Source organism: Heterodontus francisci, chromosome 48, assembly GCF_036365525.1.
Source record: "Heterodontus francisci isolate sHetFra1 chromosome 48, sHetFra1.hap1, whole genome shotgun sequence".
NCBI classification, from domain to species: Eukaryota; Metazoa; Chordata; class Chondrichthyes; order Heterodontiformes; family Heterodontidae; genus Heterodontus; species Heterodontus francisci.
In genome coordinates, this window is record NC_090418.1 from 8243414 (window position 1) to 8269079 (window position 25666).

Below are 25666 nucleotides of genomic sequence, written 5' to 3' on the forward strand. Positions count from 1 at the left end.
GTTTTCTGTTTTTAGCACAGATTTCCAGCATCTGGAACATTGTGCCTTTTGTTCCATTCATGACCTGAGTCAACCCCACTGCTGTGCTGAGTACAGGGGGTGCCTTTCCAACACAGCATGGGCGAGCATCACTCAAAAATATTGGAGTCTGTTAACAACCTTCCTATTGCCTCAAATTGACAGAGAGAGGTTTTGATGACTCTGTCCGGAGGGCTCATCAGCTCTTCTGTTCCTGTGGGCCTACACTGATTTCTCTTGTCAAGTAGGGGATAAGAAAAAGGTGCTGAGACTCTGAGAATTATTAATTAGAATCCCCAAATTCATACAACATATCAAAGCCATAGCTGAAACCAAAAAACCCTTTGAGACCAACTAGTCAAGTATGCAAAAATGTTGCAAGGGAGTTACCTGTCCATTATTCACGGCTGCGTGCTGGGCACTGCAGGTGAATATCACCATGGTGAGGAATTTGCAGAAGTCTATCCTGTTAGTGAACGATGTCGGCATTCCTGAAAAATAGACACCATTTAGAAAAATAAAGCGGATTGGCTGTAACTTTGATAGTACTTCAAAATCCAATAGTTTTATTCGTCAGCGTGGTTTGGGAGAGGGGGATGTAAGTGATCCCACTGGATACCTGGGCTGCTACAGTCCCTTAACGCAGTGCAGCAGTACATAATGTGAATGCCTTGCCTGTGTACAGTCTCTGCAGGGCAGCTGTGGCTCAGTGTGTGCTACTCTTATCTCTGAATCAGCAAATTCTAGGTTCAACTCCTGCTCCAGAGACTTGAGCACAAAAATCTAGGCTGATAATTCAGTGTTGTAAATGTGAGCAGATAAAATGTTTAACCGGGGCGCTGTTTTCTCTCTTGGGTGTAAATAAATGATCCTATGGCGTGTCTTGGGAGAACAGCAGGGGAATTATCCCCAGTGTCCTGGCCTCTTTATATATATTATATAACCTTCAATCAACATCACCCGAAAAAAGATTATCTGGTCATTATCTCATTGCTGTTTGTGGGAGCTTACTGTGTGCAAATTGGCTGTCACATTTCCTACATTACATTACATCACTCCACTTCAAAAGCACTTAATTGGCTGTAAAACAAAATGGAGATATTTAGAGTAGAGATAGATATTTCTCCATCAGGTGTGTCCCAAAGGTAACATATATCATTGACCTCGAGAGAATCCTGACCACCAAACTCTCGCTTTGCAAGATAAGGAATCCACCTGCAGCAGTTTTTGCTCACCCACCAGTTTACATTCACCTACCAGAGTTTTTCAGGTCTTGAAATCCAACTTCAGTGAGGTCCTTAATCCAGGCCTGAAGCTCAGCATCATCCATTACTTCCTGGTCATTCTCATAGTAAAACATCACAATGTTGGTGACAAACCTGAAGGTCACATTTACATGTGTTAAGCATCAGGCACAAGGGCAAAAACGTTTTATAACTATGCACAGCCTTTGAAATTAGAGGTCATCTGCAATCCTGTCAAGGATAATTTCCCCCACGATAAGAACGTAAAGCGAGGAATGAGGAAAGATCATTCATTTCATCAAGCTGTGCCTCCCTGTACTGAGCTATCCGGACCCTGAACTGGCAGTGACTCTCCCAGAGTTGCTGCATCTTGAGAAGAGAACCGTGAGACGTCTCCCTGACTCCCATAGACAACAGAATGGAATCCCCAATCAGGATATCAATCTAACATGCCAGTCTACATCATTCATCCCCGGCCAACATAGCTCATCGCACACTGCACTCTGATATTGTCGGCAGGAACTGCTGCATTCTGGAGTATTCGACTGTCTGCAGGATTTAACTTAAGTCATTGAGCATAACCTGTGCACAGGACCTCGGGAGTCTTACCCAATCACCTGCTAGATGAGAAACGTTTTCTATGAAGGAGCATACCCCCTCCCCCATCCACCACATACTTGTGAATCGCAGACCATATCAGCAGGCTGTCATCCTTGTAATAGTAACCCTTTAGTTCTTTGACTCCACGTCTCTCCAGGCTCTCTGGTAGGCATAGCGATTGGTAGGTGATGGCTCGGAACTCGTTCTGGGTCAGTAAAGTTTGGGCTTTAGCTCCTGCAGCAAATGTCTTTTGGATGAAACACAAAGATTGCGATCAGGGTTGGCGCAGACAGGTGATGGACCGTGAACTGTAGATGAGGTTTTGTCTATTTTAATGAGAAGCCTAGGTGAAAAGCCAAGGCTTTTAACAGAAAGCCAGACTTGCATTTATATAGCACCTTTCACCACCTCAGGACTTTCCAAGGCACTTTACAGTCAATAAAGTACTTTCTCATGAAGTGTTGTAATTTCAGAAACGCAGTAGCCAATTTGCACACAGCAACCTCCCACAACCAGAAAATAATATAAGCAGACAATTTATTTCAGCAACATTGCTAGAGGGACAAATAGGATTCAGGACGCTGGGGAAGGACTCCCCTGCTCTTCTTTGTAATCTGGGATCTTCTACATCCACCTGAGAGAGCAGAGTGGACCTTGGTTTAATGCTTCACCTGAAAGGTGACACCTCTGACAGTGCAGCACTCCCTCCATACTGACACTGGAGCATTAGCCTAGGTTCTTGTGCTCAAGTCTCTGGAGCGGGACTTGAACCCACAACCTTCGGACTCCGAGTCAAGAGTGTGACCCACTGAACCATGGTGTAAAATACCACCAAGTGTAGGAATAAAGGTGAGATAAATCAGTAACTAGTGGTTAGATACTGCCAGTTTGAGGTTTTAAGGGGTTGTGACAGGAAGGGAAGACAATGGAAAGTAAAGGTTTGCACAGTCTTTGGGTCTGGAGGAAGATTGCGATGGAACAAGCAACCTCCATTTCCACAGGGACAGGATACAGGGAGGGGAAGAGCTTGTAGGACACTGCATTTGAGACGCAAAAGGAATAAGCAAGGAGCAATCAGTATAGTAGCAGAGAATAAAGGGAAGTGATGGATGGAAGGTTACAAAGCTGACGATGAGAGTAACATTGGCCATTAGATGGTAGCAGATCCTCTCTGTTGGGAAGGAAACCTGTGTACATCATGTTTTTACATTTGAATACCACACTCTTTGCTGTTGCTAGGAACCATGAAATTAGAAAGTATGTGAGGGTCCTTGAGAGGTTGCAAAGGAGATTTTCCAGAATGGTTCCACGGGTGAGGGATTTTAGCTACAAGGTTCGGTTGGAGAAGCTGGGATTGTTCTACTTGGAGCAAAGGAGATGGAGAGGAAATTTGACAGAGGTGTATAAGATTGTGACAGGTTTAGATAAAGTAGACAAAGAAAAGCTGTTCCCAGACAGCCTGGTGGAATGGGAAGACAAGTGGCAGATGAAATTTAATGCAGAAAAGTGTGCAGAGATTCATTTTGGTAGAAAGCACAAGGAGAGACAATATAAATGAAAGGGTACAATTCTAAAGTGGATGCAGGAGCAGAGGGATCTGAGCGTATATGTGCACAAATCGTTGAAGGTTTCAGGGCAGGTTGAGAAAGTAGTTAATAAAGCATAGGGGATCTTTGGTTTTATAAAAAGCGGCATAAAGTCAAAAAAACAAGGAACTTACGATAAACCTGCATAAAACACTGGTTTAGCCTCAACTAAAGTATTGCACCCAGTTCTGGGCACCACACTTTCAGAAGGATGTGAAGGCTTTAGAGAGGGTGCAGGAAAGATTCATGAGAATGGTTCCAGGGATGTGGAACTTCAGTTATGCAGATAGATTGGAGAAGCTGGGGCTGTTCTCCTAAAGAGAAGAGGAGGTTTGATAGAGGGGTCTGGACAGAGTAGGTGGGGAGTCATTGTTGGCATTGGCTACAGGATCCAGAACCAGAGGACACCGACCTAAGGTGATTGGCAAATGAAGCAACAGTGACATGAGGAAAATCCTTTTTCACCCAGTGAGTGGTTAGGACCTGGAACGCACTGCCCGAGAGTATGGTGGAGGTAGATTCAATCAAGGGTTTCAAACGAGAACTGGATAATTATCTGAAGAGAGAAAATTTGCAGGGCTACGGGGAAACAGTGGGGGATTGGTCTACAGAGAGCTAGCATGGACTCAGTAAGCCGAATGGCCTCCTTCTGTGTTGCAATGACTCTATAATTTATAGAGTGTAGCCAATGCTTGCAGATCAACTGAGTCTGTGAGTGAATGGGGTATTACATGTCGAGCAACATGAAGACTGAGAGTGAGGGAGGAGAACAGCACAAGTTACGTGGACCCTGGATGACTGTGAACCTCTGTCAGCTTCACCTATAGGTTCTGTTGAAGATGTTAGGCAAGGATCTTAATTACTACAAAGTCTTCATCAGGTCAGAAGGTTGGCCCAAAGTTACAGACACAAAATTGCCAATCTGAATTCTAGGCCACAGAATGGATGGTTTGGGAAATGGAAAATGTGATACGAGTGCACCAGGGAGTGCTCTGAGGTTCCGGCTGATAAACACTCCTAAGTGAAGAAGGAACATTCCTCTTTATCTAACCCATATTGTATCTGACCAGGGAGTGCTTGATGCTGCCAGAGAAAGTGTTCCATTCCCCAGCACCAACATCCCATAACTTGATGGGTACCAAGTTATTACTTAAAACATCTATAAGCAGAATGTAGAGAGAGAGCTTATTCAATCAGACTAACCGCGCCCATCACTCCATCTTCAGATATCAATGCTTTTCTGCCTCGAGTGTTAATCTCAAGCGTGAATCTCGTGTGAGGAGCAAGGAGCTGAAAAAAACACATATGTAAGAATCGGTTCAGACCTGTATAGGTAAAGAAGTCTCGACACCATTTAAAATCAATTACTCTTTATTGCTTGCAAGCTGAACTCAGTTGATTCTACTGTGCAGGACCACACGCCCCACTGACAGTGTCACAAGTGAGTTAAGTTCAAACAATGCGAGGTAGCATTTATACATTTCAGAGCATACGTCACTTGTTATTCAAAATTTAGTGTGGTTGCCTAGGCAATTTACAGAAGCGGAAGGTTCAGCAGGTTGTTCTTGGCTTACATCACCACATCTGTCATGAGTTCCGTCTACTCCTTGAGACAATTAGTGTGGTTAGATTCGCTCCAAACTGCATCCTGTTATCACTGTTTCTAAAAGTTAGCACACCCAGTCTGGAGATCACAAACGTGCAATAGTTAGTGAATGAGTTATTTTTGTCTGCTGAGCTTCCCTATCCGAACAAACCAGTTGGAACATTTTACTGCTGCCATGACCTCACAGATCATGCAGCCAGGAGTTTAGTCTTGCTTTCATTGTTTTTCCTGGGTTAGGGCTAGGAGTCCGAGCAATTGTCCACATTTCCACACATAAATTAAAGCAGAAGCTGTCAAATCTGATTCAGCCTGAACAGGTAAGACAGGGCATCAAACCGACAGGGGGAAAACAGCAGGGTCCAAAGACATTCAGAGCACAGGAAATATTCCAGTACACTAAACCACTCCCATTCAATCCCACTGTATCAAATCCCAATGGAGTAAAGCCCTTCCTATTCAGTTCCACTGTATAAAATACTCATGGACCAACCTGGTTCTATTGAGTCCCAATATATCGAATACAAAATGAATCAAACCTTTTCCATTCAATCCCATTGTATAATTATCCAGCCAGGAGACCAGAGGTATAGTTAAGTCTGGAGATAACAAGATTATGAATGAGGGTTTCAGCAGCAGATAAGCTGAGGGTGATATGATGAAGGTGGAAGTAGGTAGTCTTAGTGATGGAGAGGCTACAGGGCCAGAAGCTCAACTTAAGGTCGAATATGACACCAAGTTTGCAAACGGTCTTGTTCAGCCTCAGACAGTGGCCAGGGATGGAGTTGGTGGTTCGGGAACAGAGTTTGCGGTGGGGACCAAGATGGCTTTGTTCTTCTATATATTTAATTGGGGAAAATTTCTGTTCATCCAGTCCTAGATGACAGACAAGCATTGTGACAAATAGAGCAAACGGAGAGATCAAGAGAGTGGTGGGGGTGAGGTCGAGCTGGGAGTTTGTCAGCGTACATGTGAAACCTGATGTTTTGTATTTGGGCGACGTTGCTGAGGGGCAGCAAATGGATGAGAAATAGGAGGAAGCCAACAGAGGTAATGGTGTAGGAATGGGCAGAGGAGATTCTCTGGCTACAAATGGATAAATTGAAATGTTAGTAGACGAGTGCAGTCCCACCTTCCAGGACGATGGAATAGAGATGTTGGAGGGGAATGGTGCTGCAGACAGGTTGAGGTGGTGTGATGAGGGATAGTTTCCCTTCGCTACAGTCACACAGGATGTCATTTGTGACTTTGGTAAGGGCTGTTTCAGTACTATGGCAGATGTTCAACATATAGTTATGGGAAAGATGGGCATGAATCTCGGAGGTGACATCACATTTAAGGATTCTGGAGTGGAAAGGGAGGTTGGAGATGGGTCAATAGATTACAAGGATCAAGGCTGGGTTTTTGAGTAGAGCTGGGTTTTTGAGGGGAGGGACGGGGGTTGGGGGAGAAGAGAAGGGGACGGGGGAAGAGGAGGGGGACGAGAGAAGGGAAGGGGACGTGCGGGGGTGAAGAGAAGGGGACGGGGGGGCGGGGGGAGAAGAGGAGGTGGACAAGAGAAGTGAAGGGGGACTGGATGGAGTGAAGAGAAGGGGGAGAAGAGAAGGGGACGGGGAAGAAGTGAATGGGGGGGGCAGGAGAGAAGAGAAGAGGGACAGCAGAGCAAGAGGAGGGGATGGGGGCAACAGGAGGGGAACGGGGGCAAGAGGAGGGGGACGGGGGCAAGAGGAGGGGGACGGGGGCAAGAGGAGGGGGACGGGGGCAAGAGGAGGGGGACGCGGGTAAGAGAAGGGGACGCGGGTAAGAGGAGGGGGGCGCGGGTAAGAGGGGGGCGCGGGTAAGAGGAGGGGGACACGGGTAAGAGGAGGGGGACACGGGTAAGAGGAGGGGGACACGGGAGTGAGAAGAAAAGGGGGACGGGGGAGGGAGAAGAAAAGGGGGATGGGGGAGGGAGAAGAGAAGGGGACGCGGGGGGAAGGGAGAAGAGAAGGGGGATGCGGGGGGAAGGGAGAAGAGAAGGGGGACGGAAGAGGGAGAAGAGAAGGGGACGCGGGGGGAAGGGAGAAGAGAAGGGGGACGCGGGGGGAAGGGAGAAGAGAAGGGGGACGCGCGGGGAAGGGAGAAGAGAAGGGGGACGGTGGGGGAAGGGAGAAGAGAAGGGGGACGCGGGGGGAAGGGAGAAGAGAAGGGGGACGCGGGGGGAAGGGAGAAGAGAAGGGGGACGCGGGGGGAAGGGAGAAGAGAAGGGGGATGCGGGGGGAAGGGAGAAGAGAAGAGGGACGCGAGGGGAAGGGAGAAGAGAAGGCGGACGTGGGGGGAAGGGAGAAGAGAAGGGGGACGTGGGGGGAAGGGAGAAGAGAAGAGGGATGCGGGGGGAAGGGAGAAGTGAAGGGGGACGGGGGGAGAAGAGAAGGGGGATGCGGGGGGAAGGGAGAAGAGAAGAGGGATGCGGGGGGAAGGGAGAAGAGAAGGGGATGCGGGGGGAAGGGAGAAGAGAAGGGGGATGCGGGGGGAAGGGAGAAGAGAAGGGGGACGGGGGAGGGAGAAGAGAAGGGGACGCGGGGGGAAGGGAGAAGAGAAGGGGGACGCGGGGGGAAGGGAGAAGAGAAGGGGGACGCGGGGGGAAGGGAGAAGAGAAGGGGGACGCGGGGGGAAGGGAGAAGAGAAGGGGGACGCGGGGGGAAGGGAGAAGAGAAGGGGGACGCGGGGGGAAGGGAGAAGAGAAGGGGGACGCGGGGGAAGGGAGAAGAGAAGGGGGACGTGGGGGGAAGGGAGAAGAGAAGAGGGATGCGGGGGGAAGGGAGAAGTGAAGGGGGACAGGGGGGAGAAGGGAGAAGAGAAGGGGGATGTGGGGGGAAGGGAGAAGAGAAGAGGGATGCGGGGGGAAGGGAGAAGAGAAGGGGGATGCGGGGGGAAGGGAGAAGAGAAGGGGGATGCGGGGGGAAGGGAGAAGAGAAGGGGGACGCGGGGGGAAGGAAGAAGAGAAGGGGGATGCGGGGGGAAGGGAGAAGAGAAGGGGGACGCGGGGGGAAGGGAGAAGAGAAGGGGGACGGGGGAGGGAGAAGAGAAGGGGGTTGGGGGAGGGAGAAGAGAAGGGGACGCGGGGGGAAGGGAGAAGAGAAGGGGGACGCGGGGGGAAGGGAGAAGAGAAGGGGGTTGCGGGGGGAAGGGAGAAGAGAAGGGGGACGGGGGAGGGAGAAGAGAAGGGGACGCGGGGGGAAGGGAGAAGAGAAGGGGGACGCGGGGGGAAGGGAGAAGAGAAGGGGGATGCGGGGGGAAGGGAGAAGAGAAGGGGGACGCGGGGGGAAGGGAGAAGAGAAGAGAAGGGGGATGCGGGGGGAAGGGAGAAGAGAAGGGGGATGCGGGGGGAAGGGAGAAGAGAAGGGGGACGCGGGGGGAATGGAGAAGTGAAGGGGGACAGGGGGGAGAAGAGAAGGGGGACAATGTCTGTGGTGCAACATGTCAATGCCTATCCCTGGTTGAGAGAGGAAGTAGGTTTAATTTTTTATTCTTTCATGGGATGTGGGTATTTGTTGCCCCTCCCTTGACAACTGAGTGACTTGCTAGAGGGCAGTTAAGAGTTAGCCAAATTGCTGTTTGTCTGGTATGGAGGCTTGACCAGGTAAGGATGGCCGATTTCCATCCCTAAAGGATATAATTGAGCCAGATGGGTTTTTACAACAATCCATGATAATTTTGTGGCACCATTAGCTGAGACTAGTTTTCAATTCCAGATTTGTTTTTGATAAATTAATTCAATTAATTAAATAATTGAATTCTAATTCCACCAGCTGACATGGTGGGATTTGAACACATGCCCAGTGTATTAGCCTCACCCTCTGGATTACTAGTTCAGTGACAATAATACTATACCACCGTCTTCCCCATAAGCAAGATATGCTCAGAGAAGGGTAAGGGTAGATAGGTAAGAAACCAGAGAAAGATATGATTTCAGACCTAGGGCTGTAGGGACCCTTGCAGGAAGTGTGGCCTAGTGGAATGAAGGGAAGTGACAGAGGTAGCTGAATGGATGGTCTCAACCATAGTGTTGAACAAGTCCATGAGTTCCTTGTACTTGTTGGAGGTGAGGCTCAAGGATACAGGGAAGAGGGGTTTCAGATGATGGCTGGCAGTGAAGAGAACAATAGAACCACAGAAAAAGTATGGCACAGAAGGAGACCATTCAGCCCATTGTGTCTGCACCGGCTGAATAAACTATCCGCCCAAACTAATCCCACCTTCCAGCACCTGGTCCATAGCCCCGCAGGTTGCAGCACCTCAGGTGCATGTCCAGGTACCTTTGAAAAGAATTGAGGGTCTCTGCCTCTATCACCATTCCTGGCAGTGAATTCCAGACACCCACCACCCTCTCAGTGAAAAAGTTTCCCCTCATGTCCCCTCTAATCCTTCTACCAATCACCTTAAATCTGTGCCCCCTGCTGACTGACCTCTCCACTAGGGGAAACAGGTCCTTCCTGTCTACTCTATCCAGGCCCGTCATAATTTTGTACACCTCAATCAAGTCATGTCTCATCCTCCTCAGTTCCAGGGAAAACAATCCTAGCCTATCCGATCTTTCTTCATCGCTGCAACCTTCAAGCCCTGGCAACATTCTTGTAAATCTCCTCTGTACTCTCTCCACAGCAATTATGTCTTTTCTGTAACGTGGTGACCAGAACAGCACACAACAGTTCCAGCATTACATCCCTGCTTTTGTACTCAATATCTTGGTCAATAAAGAAAAGCAAACAAGATGCCTCCTTTACTACTCTATCCATTTGTCCTGCCACTTTCAGGGACATGCACTTCTCCCATCCCTCTCAATATCCTCCCGTTTATTGTATATTTCCTCGCTATATTTGCCCTCCCCAAATGCATTACCTCACACTTCTCTGGATTGAATTCCATTTGCCACTTTTCCACCCACTCAACCAAACCATTGACTTCATTCTGGAGTCTACGGCTTTCCTCCTCACTATTAACGACACGGCTATTTTTGGTATCAGCAAATTTTCCAAACATTGCCACCTATATTTAAGTCCAAATCATTAATATATACCACAACAGCAAGGAACCCAACACTGAGCCCTGTGGAACACCAATGGAAACAGCTTTCCATTCACAAAACATCTGTCAACTACTACCCTTTGTTTCCTGTGCCAATTCCGGAACCAACCTGCCACCTTCCCCTGTATCCCATGGGCTTTCATTTTACTGACCAGTCTGCCATGTGGGACCTTGTCAAATGCCTGAACTAAAGTCCATGTAGACCACATCCACTGCACTACCCTCATCAATCCTCCTTGTTACTTCCTCAAAAAACTCAATTAAGTCAGTAAGGTGTGACCTTCCCCTAACACATCCATGCTGACTATCCCTGATTAATCCATACCTTTCTAAGTGACAGTTTATCCTGTCCTTCAGAATAGATTCTAACAATTTACCCACCACCGAGGTCAGACTGACGGGCCTATAATTATCTGGCTTATCCCTCGCACCCTTTTTAAACAATGTAGAATGTTCACAGACCTCCAATCATCTGGTACCCCGCTTGTATCTAGTGAGGATTTGAAGATGATCCTGAGTGCATCTGCTATTTCCTCCCTGGCTTCAACAACCTGGGATGCAATCCATCCGGTCTTGGCGAATTACCCACTTTCAAAGATGCCAGACCCTCTAGTACTTCCTCTCTTATTATGCTTATCGTATCTAATATTCCACACTCCTCTTTAACTACAATGTCTGCATCAACCCTCTCCTCTGTGAAGACAGAGACTAAAAACTCATTAAGAACCCTGCCCACATCTTCTGCATCCACGCATAAATTCCCCTGTACATCTCTGATAGGCCCTACCCTTTCCTTAGTTATCCTCTTGCTCTTAATGTACTGATAAAAACATCTTTGGGTTTTCCTTGATTTTACCTGCCAATAATTTTTCATGTCCTCTCTTTGCTTTTCTAATTTCCTTTTTTACTTCACCCCTGCACTTTCTAAAGTATTAAGATATTAGTAATAGTCAGAAGCTTTCTTTTTTCTGCTTTAACTTACCCTGTAAGCTTCTAGATAACCAAGGGGCTTTAGACTTGGCAGTACCACCCTTAATCTTCGTGTGGACATGCCTACACCGTGCCTAAGCCTTGGGTAATCTTTGCATTTTGGGACGATCCTGGAATAGTTGAGCAGTTTTTGCAGATGAGAGCAGCACCCGAAGGTGCTTTAAGTGGTCCAGCAAGGTCTAGCGATGAATGGCTAAACCAGTTTGCCTTAAACATTCAAATCACTTCTCATTCATTGTATTAATTGCTAATGTACAGAAAGCTTGATTCAATTATATATTATTGGGTGGATGTTACAATTTCTAAAACCTTGCCATTATATATCTGAGAGTCACTGGTGCATGGTCATATTAACTCTTAGGTTTTCAAACTCCAAGTTCTACCAAAGTAGTGTGGGGTTCTGAAGTCTTCATATTTCTCTCTATCTCTCAAAAGATTTCTGTTTCGTTAATTTATGAGTACAGTGTTTCTCCTGATGTATACTAATGGAGGGATGTTTCTGGCACTGTCAGAATTTAAGTTTTTTGTGGCGTTGCTCTTGAATTTCATACCTTGTAAATGGGATGCACATATGGCAGTTGTCTTATGGTGGCAATGCAGAATGGCTCGACAATCAGGTGAGTCTTCAGAAGGTGGGAGATTATTTGATAGAGCTGAAAATCCGCACTCCGCACCCACATCTTGGCCAGCAGCCAGTCTAGCTCAGCATCCGAGGGGAGGAAAATGGGATTGTTTTTTCCTGGGGTTTGATTCAACTGCAACACAAGACATTAAAGGGAACTGAATAGGGCAAGAACATAAGAAATAGGAGCTGGAGTGGACCACATGGCCTCTCAAGCCTGCTCTGCCATTCAATAAGATCATGGCTGATCTTTGACCTCAAATCTTCTTTCCGCCCAATCTCCATATCCTTAACTTCCCTTAGGGTCCAAAAATCTACCTCAGTCTTGAATATACTCAACAACTGAGCTTCCACAGCCCTCTGGGTAGAGAATTCCAAGGAATAACAACCAATTTGAGTGAAGAATTTTTCCTCACCTCAGTCTTAAATGATTCTGAGACAATGCCCCCTCGTTCTGGACTCTCCAGTCAGGGGAAACAACTTTTCACATCTACCCCCTCAAGCACTCTCAGAATCTTAATAAATGTTAATGAGATTGCATCTCATTCATCTGAACTGGAATCTAGAGAATTTTGGAAGATCACAAGCAATGCATCCATTTTGTTTAGAACCCGGGGATGTAGATCATCAGGTCTAGGGGATTTGTTGGCTTTTAATCCCATTAGTTGCTCTACTACTTTTCCTCTACAGGTCTTAATTACTTTAAGTTCCTCATTCTCATTAACCTCCCAAGCTTTAGCTCTATTTTGGGTGTGCTTCTCGTGTCTTCTACTGTGAAAACAGGTACAAAGTATTTATTTAATGTCTCTGATATTTCCTTATAACTTCTCCCATCTCAGCCTCTAGTGGGCCAATCTTTACTTTTGCTACTCCCTTTTTAAATACTTCCGGAAGCTCCGACAATCTGTTTTTATATTTCTTGCTAGTTTACGCTCAATTTTTTTTTCCCCTTTTTATCATTTTATGATAAATTAGAAGTCGAATCTCGAAGAGAGAGAGAAACTATTTTTGCTAGTTAGGGAGTCTAGGACTAGGGAGCAGAGTCTAAAAATTAGAGCCAGACCTTTCGGGAATGAAATTAAGAAACACTTGTACACATGAAAGGTGGTAGAAGTTTGGAACTCTCTTCCACAACTGGCATTTGATGCTGGATCAATTGTTAATAGAAGATAGATTTGCATTTCTATTTCCTTTCATGGCCTCAGGACATTCCAAAGCACTTTACAGATAATTAAGTACTTTTGAAGTGCAGTTAACTTTCCTAATGTAGGAAGCATGGCAGCCAATTTTCACACAGTAAGCTCCCACAATCATCAATGTGATAATGATCAGATAATCTTTTTTTAAGTGGTGCTGATGGAGAGATAAATATTGGCCAGAACACTGGGGAGAACTCCTTTGAAATACTGACCATGGTATCCTTTACGGCCCCTTGAGAGGACAGACTGGGGCCTTGGTTTAGCATCTCACCCAAACGATGGCACCTCTGACACGGCAGCACTCTCTCAGCTCAGCCTGATGATGTCCTCACCTAATTGCGATTAGCAACAGAAAGACAGCAAGGCTCCTCTTGGTTAAAAAAAAGGGATAATTTAATCCTCTTTGATGATTTCCTTCCCCCTCGATGAGACCAAATGACTTCCAAAAGGTAGCATAATTCTGAGGGGAATATCCAAAATTTCAGGAAGCTTACCCTTTGCTTGCTATTTCGATGCAGCAAGCTGGAAACCATTTCCGCGGTGACTGCAATGAGCTCACACGTCTCTATAATGTAATCTCTTACCTGGATGGCAATAGGCATCATGCGGTTCTGTTTGTCAAAGTACAGCAGGCAGATGGGTGCTGCCAAGTACTGCTGGACATCACTAATTACATTGGCAGGAATCCCATTCAACGCCTTGTAGTTCACAATGAAGATATTCCCATTCTGCAACAAGGACAAAGAGAGGGAATTTTATACCCCAGAAACAGGTGGGTTGGGGGTCGGGCAAGATGCAAGAAATCTTGAAAATCTCAAACCTGAGCACAACCCACCCACTTCCAGTTTTAACGGAGGCGGAATGGGTGGGCGGGAGAATGAACAAGCAACCTACTTCCAGGAGGCAGGTCCCTCCTTTAAATATTTTAATGAGATTACATGCCTCAGATTTTAGGTTTTTTTGGGAAACCCGGCAACTAAAGGGAGGCTGCATAGAAGAGGGAAATGTCTTTCCAGCACTGCTTGTGGGCCAAGAGGAGCAGGAGTGCTTCCCCCTCCCCACCCCCCCATCTCCTCAAGCTAATTTGCTTCTTCCCACTGTGTACCAAAACACTGTGCAGTATCACCGCATCATAGAACCATAGAAGAGTATCACCAACCTGACCAGCTGCCCCACCATCAGAGCCATTCCCCCCCCCACCAATACACATCACTGTTCTTGATCTGTCTTTGACATGTGTCCCTTCTGCAGGCTTCCTGCTCCTCCATTCACGGCTTCTGGCCTCCATTCACATTTTATCCAACAGGGGTGGGGGTTTGGGGGGGGGGTGGTGGGGAAAGAGATATTGACTAATCTGGGATTCACTGGCGTCCATCCCCTTCCATCTAATGTTAAAGTAAAACACATCAAGAGAAACCTATAGTGAGGCAGGGCTACTTCAGCTTCCACATATCCCTCACAGCGATGGGAGCAAAATTCTCCTAGAAAGTCTAAGGGAACAATTAGTTTCTTACTTGTTCTTCAGCAGGGTCTCACGATTCCTTATGCCCTGGTTTAATCTCCGGCCCTCAAGGTGAAAGGTTAAATCACAAATGTACCTGAATTTCCTGTTTCAGTTTAGCTTTCCCAAGAGATGGCTTGACCATGGCTTCTGTCAAAGGAAAGTTCGCTGGGATCTTCATACATTTCTGTATCAGGACTGGGTTACAGCCATTCAAGAACTGGTACCCGAAAAACCAGTCCTCTTTCCAGTGATCACTGACAAATTCTGAGGAGGAGAAACATGGGAGAATTCAGCAATCCAGAAGCAAAATGGATCCCTTAACAATAAGTTAAAGCCCACATGGTGTATTATAACAGAGCACAGTTAATTCCAGTTCATGGTCAGGGAACTGTACAATAATGACCATTGTAAGAAGGCTACCAGCGAGCATAAGTGGGAAACCTGCTCCCAAGCTTGTACCAATGCAAATCTAAGGTTGGCTTCTAGGAAGCACCTATCAAAGATCTGTGTTTGATCCTGCAGCCTTCCCTTCCCTCCCTGTGCTGAAACACCTCCCGTGAATGAACAAGTGAACACAATGAGAGTCAGTCATGGGCCGGGACTGACTGTGACAGACCAAAGTGCTGTTCTGACTGTTATTGTAAGGATCATGAAGAATGGCACAGGGTGCTGACACGAATGAAACTGCACTCAGTCTGAGTCACTGCCTTTAGAAAACGAGGGACGTAAAAGGGATCAGGACTGCAACGTGGTCTTCTGCCAGAATCTCCAGTGGGTAAAGTATCTTCTCCAGCAACGACGACGATCTGGATTGACATAGCACCTTTAATGTAGTTAAACGTCCCAAGACATGTTCATAGAAATGCAATCAAACAAAATTTGACATCGAGTTACATAAGGAGACATTTGGACAGGTGACCAAAAGCATCTTCAAGGAAGGGATGGAGGTACAGCAGTGAAAGGTGAGGGAGGGAATTCCAGAGCTCAGGGCCCAGCCTGCTGAAGGCCCAGCGCCACTGGTGGAACGATTAATATCCGGCATATACAAAAGACCAGAATTGGAGGAGTGCAGCGATATTGGAGGCTTATAGGGCTGGAGTGAGCCCGTGGAAGACCTTTTAAAATGGTGTGGGATCAGATTATGAACCCCATCTCCCCTTTCCTAATCCTTACTTGCAACAGGACTCTTGACTCTTTTGAAGATCCTCCTGAAGTCCTCTAAGGAAGTCCAGGACGTCTTGAACAGATCCATGAACTTCTTTAAAAGAAGGTCTGTGAGGCTAAAGAAATAAGTAAAGGAATGGACTGTTAGATAAAGGAAGTGACTTCTGCCTCCTTTTCAAGATTGACTGACCCCCTCTGCTCATCAATGAAGCCTCCTTGGCACAAAATTAAATGGTCGGGGGAGGTGCTGGAAGGTAACTGAGGTCATGGGCATGTGAGGAAGGTGGTAAGAGAAGCCAAGGTTTCTTTGAGGGATGTACAGGAGCACGACTGCTGCTCTAGGCCCAAGAGGAAAGCATTAAAATTTTAAATAAATTCAACCTTGCTGGGCCTCTTCTCTTCCTGGATCCTTCAAAATGTATAAAACTCTTAGAGGGATTGACAGGGTGGACACTGGGAGGCTGTTTCCCCCTGACTACAGAGTCTAGAACCAGGGGTCACAGTGTCAGAATAAGGGGTCAGCCATTTAGGATTGCGATGAGGGGAAATTTCTTCACTCATTAGAGGGTTGTGAATCTGTGGAATTCTCTACCCCAGAGAGCTCAGTCATTGAGTATATTCAAAATTGAGATTGATAGGTTTTTGGGCACTAAAGGGAATTAAGGGATATGAGGATAGGGCAGGAGAGTGGAGTTGAGGTAGAAGATCAGCTGTGATTTTACTGAAGGACGGAGCAGGCTCAAGGGCCGAATGGCCTACTCCTGCTCCTAAATCTTAAGTTCTTATGAATCCACTTAGTGACAGCTTTCCCCGGCATGACAGGCAATACACGCAACTCATGAGATCCAAGGTTAAAATCATGCCAAAGTCAAGATGATGTCCTGTTAAGTATGAGGCAGCATCAATCCAGCCACTGCCTGAGTGAGTATGCATCACATGGGCACCAGTAGCAGCCCAACCCTGAGTGAATACAGATAACACTAAAACCAATATCTCCTTGTGAGCACACAGAATATCATTCACAGGACCAGGCACCATTCCGATATATGCTGGTTCCAATACTAGACAGAGACAGGTGGCATTCTCAGCAGTGTAGATGGAAACATAAAGAGATATTAATCAATTAAACAAATGGTAAAAACTGTGACGGACAGTTTTCAATGTAGGCACCTTGAACCTAAAAAGGATCGATCAAATCAGAGTACTTTCTAAATGGTGAAAAGCTCGAGACAATGGCGATCCAAAGAGACTTAGGGGTCCATGTACACAGATTTTTAGAATGGTTACTGTGGGGTCTTGTGGGTTTTCAGTGTCACACACTTACGCTATCTTCAGGGAACCTTCAAAATCTTGAGTTTTCTCATTGCTGAACCTCAGGTCCATGGGGAGGTCATCCTCTGTCTCAGCGTCAATACACCTCGGGAATTCAGGGCTCCAAACCTTCCACCTGGAACACAAAGAGAAGCACGGTCAGGTCATGAGGCAGAGGCAGCAGCTGATCCATCAGAACACCTTTCAACTGGATTATGTTTTGGTAGAGGCTGCAGCTGGAATTTTCTAATGCTACATTAACCAACCACTGAAGAGAATGGGAGGAAAATCATGGGCGAATGGACATTGAAACTGAAAACCTCAGTGTGCCTCTAAAAGGGCTCAGCAGCGAATCAAAATCAACTCCAAATAAAAAGTCTTTCTAACAGCTTCAAGAAGCTCCAAATCCCCTTCGTTAGTCAGCAGTGGTTCAGGAGACAGCACTCACTCCTCTGGGTCAGAAGATTGCAGCTTCAAAAGTTCCATTCTGGGATCACGGGACAAAATATCCGCTGACGCTTCTCGAATATTCTCGAGGTGCTGTCTTTCAGTTGAGATGTTAAACGGAGACCCCACGCGCCTTCTTGCAGTGTTCTCTCCCCGGTGTCCTGACCAATGTTCATCCCTCAACCAGCGTCTCTAAAAACAGATTATTTGGTCATTTTCACATTATTTGTGGGAGCTTTCTGTCCACAAATTGGCTGCTGAGGGGTGATCTGATAGTGATTGCTAAGATGATGAAAGGGAAGATGTTTCTACTTAAGGATGAGACCAGAACTAGGAGTCACTAATAAATTCAATAGGGAATTCAGGAGAAACCTCTTTACATGGAAGGTATGAGAATGTGTAACTTGCTAGCACAGGGAGTAGTTGAGGCGAATAGCATGGATGCAGTTAAGGTGAAACAGCTCCACAGATTGAAGATTCAGTAACTCACTGAACTGGACATGACTGCACCAAATATTTCCTGATTTTTTTTTAAGAGACAGTCAGGATTAAAGGAACACTCACCTTAGGCATTCACCATTCAGCATAAGTTGTCATGTGAGCACAAGGTCACAAAGTTAGGAAGCAGGTGGGAGCCCCTGTAAATAACGCTGGGCTATCTGGGGATTACCTGTACAGCTTCTGTCTCTCCTGAAGTTCTTCCTGGCGATGGGACAGAAATACGGGGAACTTCTCATCACAGAGTCTCTTAGCTGCAAAGGAACATTCTGCTGTTAAATAAGGCACGAGCTGTAGGCAGGAATCAAATTGAGGGGAGTGGTATGTCCAGTATATATTATAAAGCTTCAGCATAACCATTTCTCTGTCCAATTGCTAGAGATCTAAATGATTCCACAAATCATTAACTACAGCTTCTGTCCTGACAGATCTCCCTACTTAGCAATCCCCACCTCTTCGCCACATCCCTCAATCCCACCACCTTGCCACATCATCCCTCAATCCCCACCTCAGCACATCATCCCTCAATCCCCATCTCCTCGCCACATCATCCCTCAATCCCCACCTCCTCCGCACATCCCTCAATCCCCAGCTCCTCACCACATCCCTCAATCCCCACCTCCTCACTACATCATCCCTCAATCCCCACCTCACCACATCCCTCAATCCCCACCTCACCATATCCCTCAATCCCCACCTCACCACATCCCTCAATCCCCACCTCACCATATCCCTCAATCCCCACCTCACCACATCCCTCAATCCCCACCTCACCACATCCCTCAATCCCCACCTCACCACATCCCTCAATCCCCACCTCCTCACCATATCGTGCAGTCCCCACCTACCCATCTCCACAACATATCCCACAATAACTTTCTCCCGAGAAACACATCACATCATATCTTGAGCTCATTTACACTTGGGTTGGTGACCTACTCTAATTCTCTGCTACTCTGCCTGACGTGGTGCCTTGGGACCTGAACCCTTTCATCTATTGCCTGTAATATCTTCACCAATCCGCAGAATAATTAACATCTCACCTTTTCCTTCCTGCAGAAGGACTGTGCAATCGTCGAGCCACCTGTAACAGGGGAAGTGAAAAGTTTCTCCTGAAGGGGTCTCCACCGTCACCAAGCAGCAGAACCAATAGTCTTGCACCAGGAATCTTGTTACTTCCAGCTTCACAAACCAAATAGCCCCAAGGTCCTTGTCACTGATGATATCGTACTTATCAACCTGGAAATTAAACATTTGACCAGTGCAGTGAGTAAAGGAAGTGTGGATGACTCAATGAGTAAGTACACTGAACTAATAGGAATATAGAACAAGACAAGGCCATTTAACCTCTTGAGCCTGTACTGCCGTTCGATGAAATCATTGCTGAACTGTGACCTTTTACATTCAAATAGAAACACTGGACAAAGTGCAAAAAGCTGTCCCAGGATGATGCCAGAACTGAATAGGCTAAAGCTCTCCTCTCTAGAAAAGAGAAGACTCAAGGGGTGACCTGATAGAGGTCTTGAAAATTAGGAAGCAGTTTGATAGGGTAGATGTAGAGAAGATGTGGTGGAGTCCAGAACTAGGGGCCAAAATATAAGATGGTCATTAATTAATTCAATAGGGAATTCAGGAGAAACTTCTTTACCCAGAGAGTGGTTTGAATGAGGAACTCACTCCCACAGGGAGTAGTTGAGACAAATAGATTAGAGATACAGCACTGAAACAGGCCCTTTGGCCCACCGAGTCTGTGCCAACATCAACCACCCATTTATACTAATCCTACACTCATCCCATATTCCCAACAAACATCCCCACCTGTCCCTATATTACCCTACCACCTACCTATGCTGGTGACAGTTTATAATGGCCAATTTACCTATCAACCTGCAAGTCTTTTGGCTTGTGGGAGGAAACCGGAGCACCCGGAGAAAACCCACGCAGACACAGGGAGAACTTGCAAACTCCACACAGGCAGTTCCCGGAAGCGAACCCGGGTCCCTGGAGCTGTGAGGCTGCGGTGCTAACCACTGCGCCACTGTGCCGCAGTGCACAGTGCACAGCGCACAGATGCATTTAAGGTAAAGCTAGAAAAACGCACAAGGGAGAAAGGAATAGAAGGCTATGTTGATCAAGTTGATATAACAGGATGAAAGGAGATACATGTGGAGCATAAAAAGCAGCATCGGCCTGTTGGGCTGAATGGCCTGTTTCTGTGCTGCAAATACTTTGAAGTTGGAAGACTTTCCATCTCCTGTGGTTACTGGAGGAAGACAGAGCATACCCTCATTCACAGGGTGTAATGATTCAGAGCGGCACTTCAAGTATCTGCAGTCACAGTTTGTGAATATCAGTCTGCATCAGCTGTCTTCAGGACTGGTTTGGCAGGCTCGTAATCACACTCTCCAAAAACCAAGGGGTGGTGGTCAAACGGCAGGGTGGGACTGGGAGTTTAGAGACAGAGAGAGAGAGAGAGAGAGAGAGAGAGAGAAAGAGAAAGAGAAAGAGAAAGAGAGAGAGAGAGAGAGAGAGAGAGAGAGAGAGAGAAAGAGAAAGAGAAAGAGAGAGAGAGAGAGAGAGAGACAAGCTTTGAAATGTTTTTCTAATATGCACCAGCTGATCTCTTGTGGCCATACTCATGGTAACTACCAATCTGCTCAGTGATGAGTGTCAGCATCTGCTGCCATTGAAATTCACACACCTCAAATCATGTATGGAATGGGCTTGAGTTGAGAGAAAGGCAAAGGCTCCAAACTCTTTGGGTTTTTCACAGGAATATGAGAACAAGAGGAGGTCATTTAGCCCCTCGAGACTCTCCCACCATTTAATTCCATCTCTCAGACCCCCAGTCACTTTCCCTCTCATCATGTTGAGTCGAGTGGATGTGGAAAATACTCATCTCAATCAGCTCCCCTACGTCAAAGCAAAAACTCCCCCTCTCTGTCTACAAATTCCTCCATGACCTCATTCCACCCTCTGCAACATCACAGCTTGCAACCGCTACCCTGGGCAGCGCTGTGCGTTCTCCCCCTCCCCTCCGCCAGTACAACAGCGACTGCACTTCAAAAGCACTTCATTGGCTGTGCTTTGGGACGACCAGAGTTCGAGAAAGGCCCTACATAAATGAAAATATTTCATTTTCTTTCCTAGACTCTAAACCCACCTCCGCGACACTGCGTCCCTCTAATTCTGGCCTCTTGCGCATGCCCAATTCTAATCATTCCACCATCGTCGGACATTGCTTCAGCTGTCTGGACCCAAAGCTCTGGAATTCCCTCCCTAAACCTCTCCAACTCGAGATTTCTCTATCCTCCTGTAAGACTTACCATAGCTCCTTAAAACCTATCTCTTCGACCAAGCTTTTGGTCGTATTTCCCATATCTCCTAATGTGTTTCAGTGTCGAATTTTGGTTGATAAAACTCTCAAAGTGCCTTGGGATATTTTGCTACATTAAAGGCTGGAATGCAGGTTATTGTTGTTGGCGCACTGACACAGCACACAAAAGTCCAAGTGTATCAAGTCCTCAGTACCTTGCTCTACGGCAGCGAGGCCTGGACAACGTATATGAGCCAAGAGCGACGTCTCAATTCATTCCATCTTCGCTGCCTCCGGAGAATCCTCGGCATCAGGTGGCAGGACCATATCTCCAACACAGAAGTCCTCGAGGCGGCCAACATCCCCAGCATATACACCCTACTAAGCCAGCGGCGCCTGAGGTGGCTTGGCCATGTGAGCCGCATGGAAGATGACAGGATCCCCAAGGACACATTGTACAGTGAGCTCGTCACTGGTATCAGACCCACCGGCCGTCCTTGTCTCCGCTTTAAAGACGTCTGCAAACGTGACATGAAGTCCTGTGACATTGATCACAAGTCATGGGAGTCAATTGCCAGTGATCACCAGAGCTGGCGGGCAGCCATAAAGGCGGGGCTAAAGCGTGGAGAGTCGAAGAGACTTAGCAGTTGGCAGGAAAAAAGACAGAAGCGCAAGGAGAGAGCCAACTGTGTAACAGCCCCGACAACCAATTTTATCTGCAGCACCTGTGGAAGAGTCTGTCACTCTAGAATTGGTCTTTATAGCCATTCCAGGCGCTGCTTCACAAATCACTGACCACCTCCAGGCGCTTACCCTTTGTCTCTCAAGACAAGGAGGCCAAAGAAGAAAATGTTGTTGGAATGAATTATAACCTAACACATCCACCCGATACTAGATTTGTGTTCTGCAGAGTCAACAGTCATTAACACTTTGTAGTCTGGCTTTAATGGTAAAAGCATGAGTCTGTTACTTGTTCAATTTATAGCTGTATATGTTCTTGTGGGACCCTTTACAGGAATCAATATTTCTAAGTTCTTTGGAATTAAGAAAGTGTGAATGTGATTATTGAATTTAATATCACGGAAATTATAAATTTTGTGTTGTCACTTCTCTCCCAGAAGATAGAGAATTTTGCAGGAGGTAGTGTGTTTGGGTGACATTGAGTTTGAGATTTTGAATCATTACAGAATGGGTAATGTAGACAACATTAAGAATTGAAAGTTGGTTTCAGTGGGGAAAAGAATAAATTAAGTTAGGATGAAATGAAAGAGAATGGAAAATTCTGTTTGAAGCTCCCTGTCACTGTGGCACGTTTACAGGCCGGCATGGACTCGATAGGCTGAATGGCCTCCTGCTTTGCTGTAAATGACTCTATTTACTGAAGTCAGACCTGATGCGGTCAACCAGGCCGGTGAGGTGAAAATAAACCTTCTTTGGTTCCATATGACACCATTAAGCACCTGACTGTTACATGTACCAGAAGAATATAAATAGTCTACTTCTGTTCCTCTGTTGCAAACCACTTGGTTCTGGAGTGTTATGGAGCAAAAATGAGCAATAACAAATTGACACATATTCCCTGGAGAATCCCTAGACCTGGTATTTCATTTTTATTCAGTCTTGGGACTTGGCAGCTGGCAAGGTCAGCATTTATTGACCACGCCAAATTGCCCTTGAGAAGGTGGTGGTGAGCTGCCTTTTGAACCGTTGTAGTCTGTGAGATGTAGGTACATCAACAGTGCTGTTAAGAAGGAAGTTCCAGGATTTTGATCCAGTGACAGTGAACGATCAGCGCTACAGTTCCAAGTCAGGATGGTGTGTGGCTTGGAGGGGAACTTGCAGGTGGTGGTGTTCCCATGCGTCTGCTGCCCTTGTCCTTCTAGGTGGTAGAGGTCGCAGGTTTGGAAGGTGCTGTCGAAGGAGCCTTGGTGAGTTGCTGCAGTGCATCTTGTAGATGGTACACACTGCTGCCACTGTGCGTCGGTGGTGGAGGGAGTGAATGTGTGTGGATGGGGTGCCAATCAAGCGGGCTGCTTAGTCCTGGATGGTGTCGAGCTTCTTGAGTGTTGTTGGAGCTGCAACCATCCAGGCAAGTGGAGAGTATTCCATCACACTCCTGACTTGTGCCTTGTAGATGATGGACAGGCTTTGGGGAGTCAGGAGGTGAGTTACTCGCCGCAGGATTCCTAGCCTCTGACCTGCTCTTGTAGCCACGGTATTTATGTGGCTGGTCCTGTTCAGTTTCTGGTCAATGGTAGCCCCCCCCAGGATGTTGATGATGGGGGGGAATTCAGTGATGGCAATGCCGGTCGAATATTAAGGGGGAAGATGGTTAGATTCTCATATATTGGAAAAATTAAATCCCAAAGCAAGCAGGGACACTGTAAATTGTGCTTAAATAGATATGGAGATGATGTTCGAAAACTTGCCCCAGAGAAAGATTGCACACAAAATTGTTGACACTGGAAGGTGGGGCTGGCTGTTTCAGACCGGAGGACTGCCTAGCTCACACCTTAGATCTTCAGGGTGTCAAGTTATAGAATTCTTTAAGAATGCAATGCTGGTGCTACTTTCTTATGGCTACTGTAAGACACTGTTGAATGTGGAACAGGAGATCCCCTGGTGTCCATTCCTATTTACAGCTTCCTCCAAATAGAGAAAAGGTTGAAAACCACAAATGGCAGAGAAAAATCCCAAAGTTCTTCATAGAGGTCGGAGTTTCCGACGCTGAGCAGAAATTGAGAAGCAATAGGTGAGGGAATCAAACGCAAGGGCTCAGGATGCATATGGAAAGCACTTGATTACTGGGGTACCGCCACTCAGATTGAATTACCATAATTGTTGACGTGACTCATTTTTAACATGGTAAAGGGAAAAGCTAATTTTTTTTTAAATTGCCGCAGTAAATGATTTATTTAATCTATATACTGACATTATCTAATGTAATATCTATTGCAATCTGTGAAATGGTGTCTCTGAGACCTTGCAATTCCCTCTGCTGGTAAAAAAACTTACAGATCCCCGTTGCAGGTCCTCTTGTAGCCACTTGTCCACACTGGTTTTCTGGCTCTCTCCCCCTTCTCCGATCAGAGTACAGTGCACGTAACTGTGTGTTCCTGCAAACTCAATTCCCCCAGTCTTGAAAGTGGCTTTGTAGGTGACCATTTCAACAGCTGAAGAAATCTAGATTACACTCTGTTCATTCACAGACTGTAGCAACGCTTAGCACACTGAGCATTCAGAAATGACAGGTACAGGATTTATACCTTTAAAAAAAAAAGGTGGGGTTTGAGGTGAAATCAGATGACAGAGGAAACTCTGGTTATGAGACTAATGTGGAATTTAAAACAGATCTGAGTAATTTATATTAGATTCAGTCTTTCAAATGAAAGAGTAGAGGGAGCCTTGGTCCAAAGTATATATGGTTATCTTATTGATTTTTACAGGTGTATCTCAGTGCCTTATGTAGAATACTGTGAGTATAAACTTTGAATTTAAACTTATTGTGTTTATTTCTTTATTACTAAGTTTCCAACATGATCATACTTGAGTTTGCCCTGCAGCCATCTCAGCATATTTCTGAGAACATTTTAATATTCTATGCTACTTTATATAGAACAAAGAACAAAAGAACAAAGAACAGTACAGCACAGGAACAGGCCATTCGGCCCTCCAAGCCTGCGCCGATCTTGATGCCTGTCTAAACTAAAACCTTCTGTACTTCCGGGGTCCGTATCCCTCGATTCCCTTCCTATTCATGTATTTGTCAAGATGCCTCTTAAACGTCTCGATGATACCTGCTTCCACCACCTCCCCCGGCAACAAGTTCCAGGCACTCACCACCCTCTGTGTAAAGAACTTGCCTCGCACATCCCCTCTAAACTTTGCCCCTCTCACCTTAAACCTATGTCCCCTCGTAACTGACTCTTCCACCCTGGGGAAAAAGCTTCTGACTATCCACTCTGTCCATGCCGCTCATAACTTTGTAAACCTCCATCATGTCGCCCCTCCAACTCTGTCATTCCAGTGAAAACAGTCCGAGTCTATCCTCATAGCTAATGCCCTCCAGACCAGGCAACATGCTGGTAAACCTCCTCTGTACCCTCTCCAAAGCCTCCACGTCCTTCTGGTTGTGTGGCGACCAGAATTGCACACAATATTCTAAGTATGGCCGAACTAAGGTTCTGTACAGCTGCAACATGACTTGCCAATTTTTATACTCTGTGCCCCGACCGATGAAGGCAAGCATGCCGTATGCCTTCTTGACTACCTTATCCACCTGCGTTGCCACTTTCAGTGACCTGTGGACCTGTACGCCCAGATCTTTCTGCCTGATTGATTTACATTTACATATCGATATACATCAATAACTCATTATATTTTGGAAGCTTGGGCATACTTTTGGGAATCATGTGTTGAATCCTAAAGGACATAGCCGCTCGACTGGGTCTGTGGCAGGTGGTGAGGGGACTAACAAGAGGGGAAAACCTATTTCAC

At 46.4% G+C, this 25666-nt stretch overlaps 1 protein-coding gene across 2 annotated transcripts in view; it reads right to left on the reverse strand.

Annotated features, from left to right (window-relative positions):
* The window catches only part of LOC137357405 (polyunsaturated fatty acid 5-lipoxygenase-like), a 32892-nt gene extending 8558 nt beyond the window's left edge, over positions 1-24334 (reverse strand). Inside the window, exons 1-12 of one of the 2 annotated variants that reach the window (XM_068023747.1) lie at positions 24185-24334; positions 18897-19092; positions 18026-18107; positions 16922-17044; positions 15607-15713; positions 14528-14697; positions 13514-13657; positions 11660-11863; positions 4652-4738; positions 1940-2109; positions 1276-1397; positions 409-509 (exon numbers count right to left, since the gene is read on the reverse strand). In XM_068023747.1, the coding sequence (XP_067879848.1) occupies positions 409-509; positions 1276-1397; positions 1940-2109; positions 4652-4738; positions 11660-11863; positions 13514-13657; positions 14528-14697; positions 15607-15713; positions 16922-17044; positions 18026-18107; positions 18897-19092; positions 24185-24334 (1656 nt within the window). Of the gene's footprint in view, positions 1-408; positions 510-1275; positions 1398-1939; positions 2110-4651; positions 4739-11659; positions 11864-13513; positions 13658-14527; positions 14698-15606; positions 15714-16921; positions 17045-18025; positions 18108-18896; positions 19093-20137; positions 20328-24184 lie in introns of those variants that run through there. The other variant, XM_068023748.1, reaches the window with a different exon arrangement.
* Between the last annotated feature and the right edge of the window lie 1332 nt (positions 24335-25666).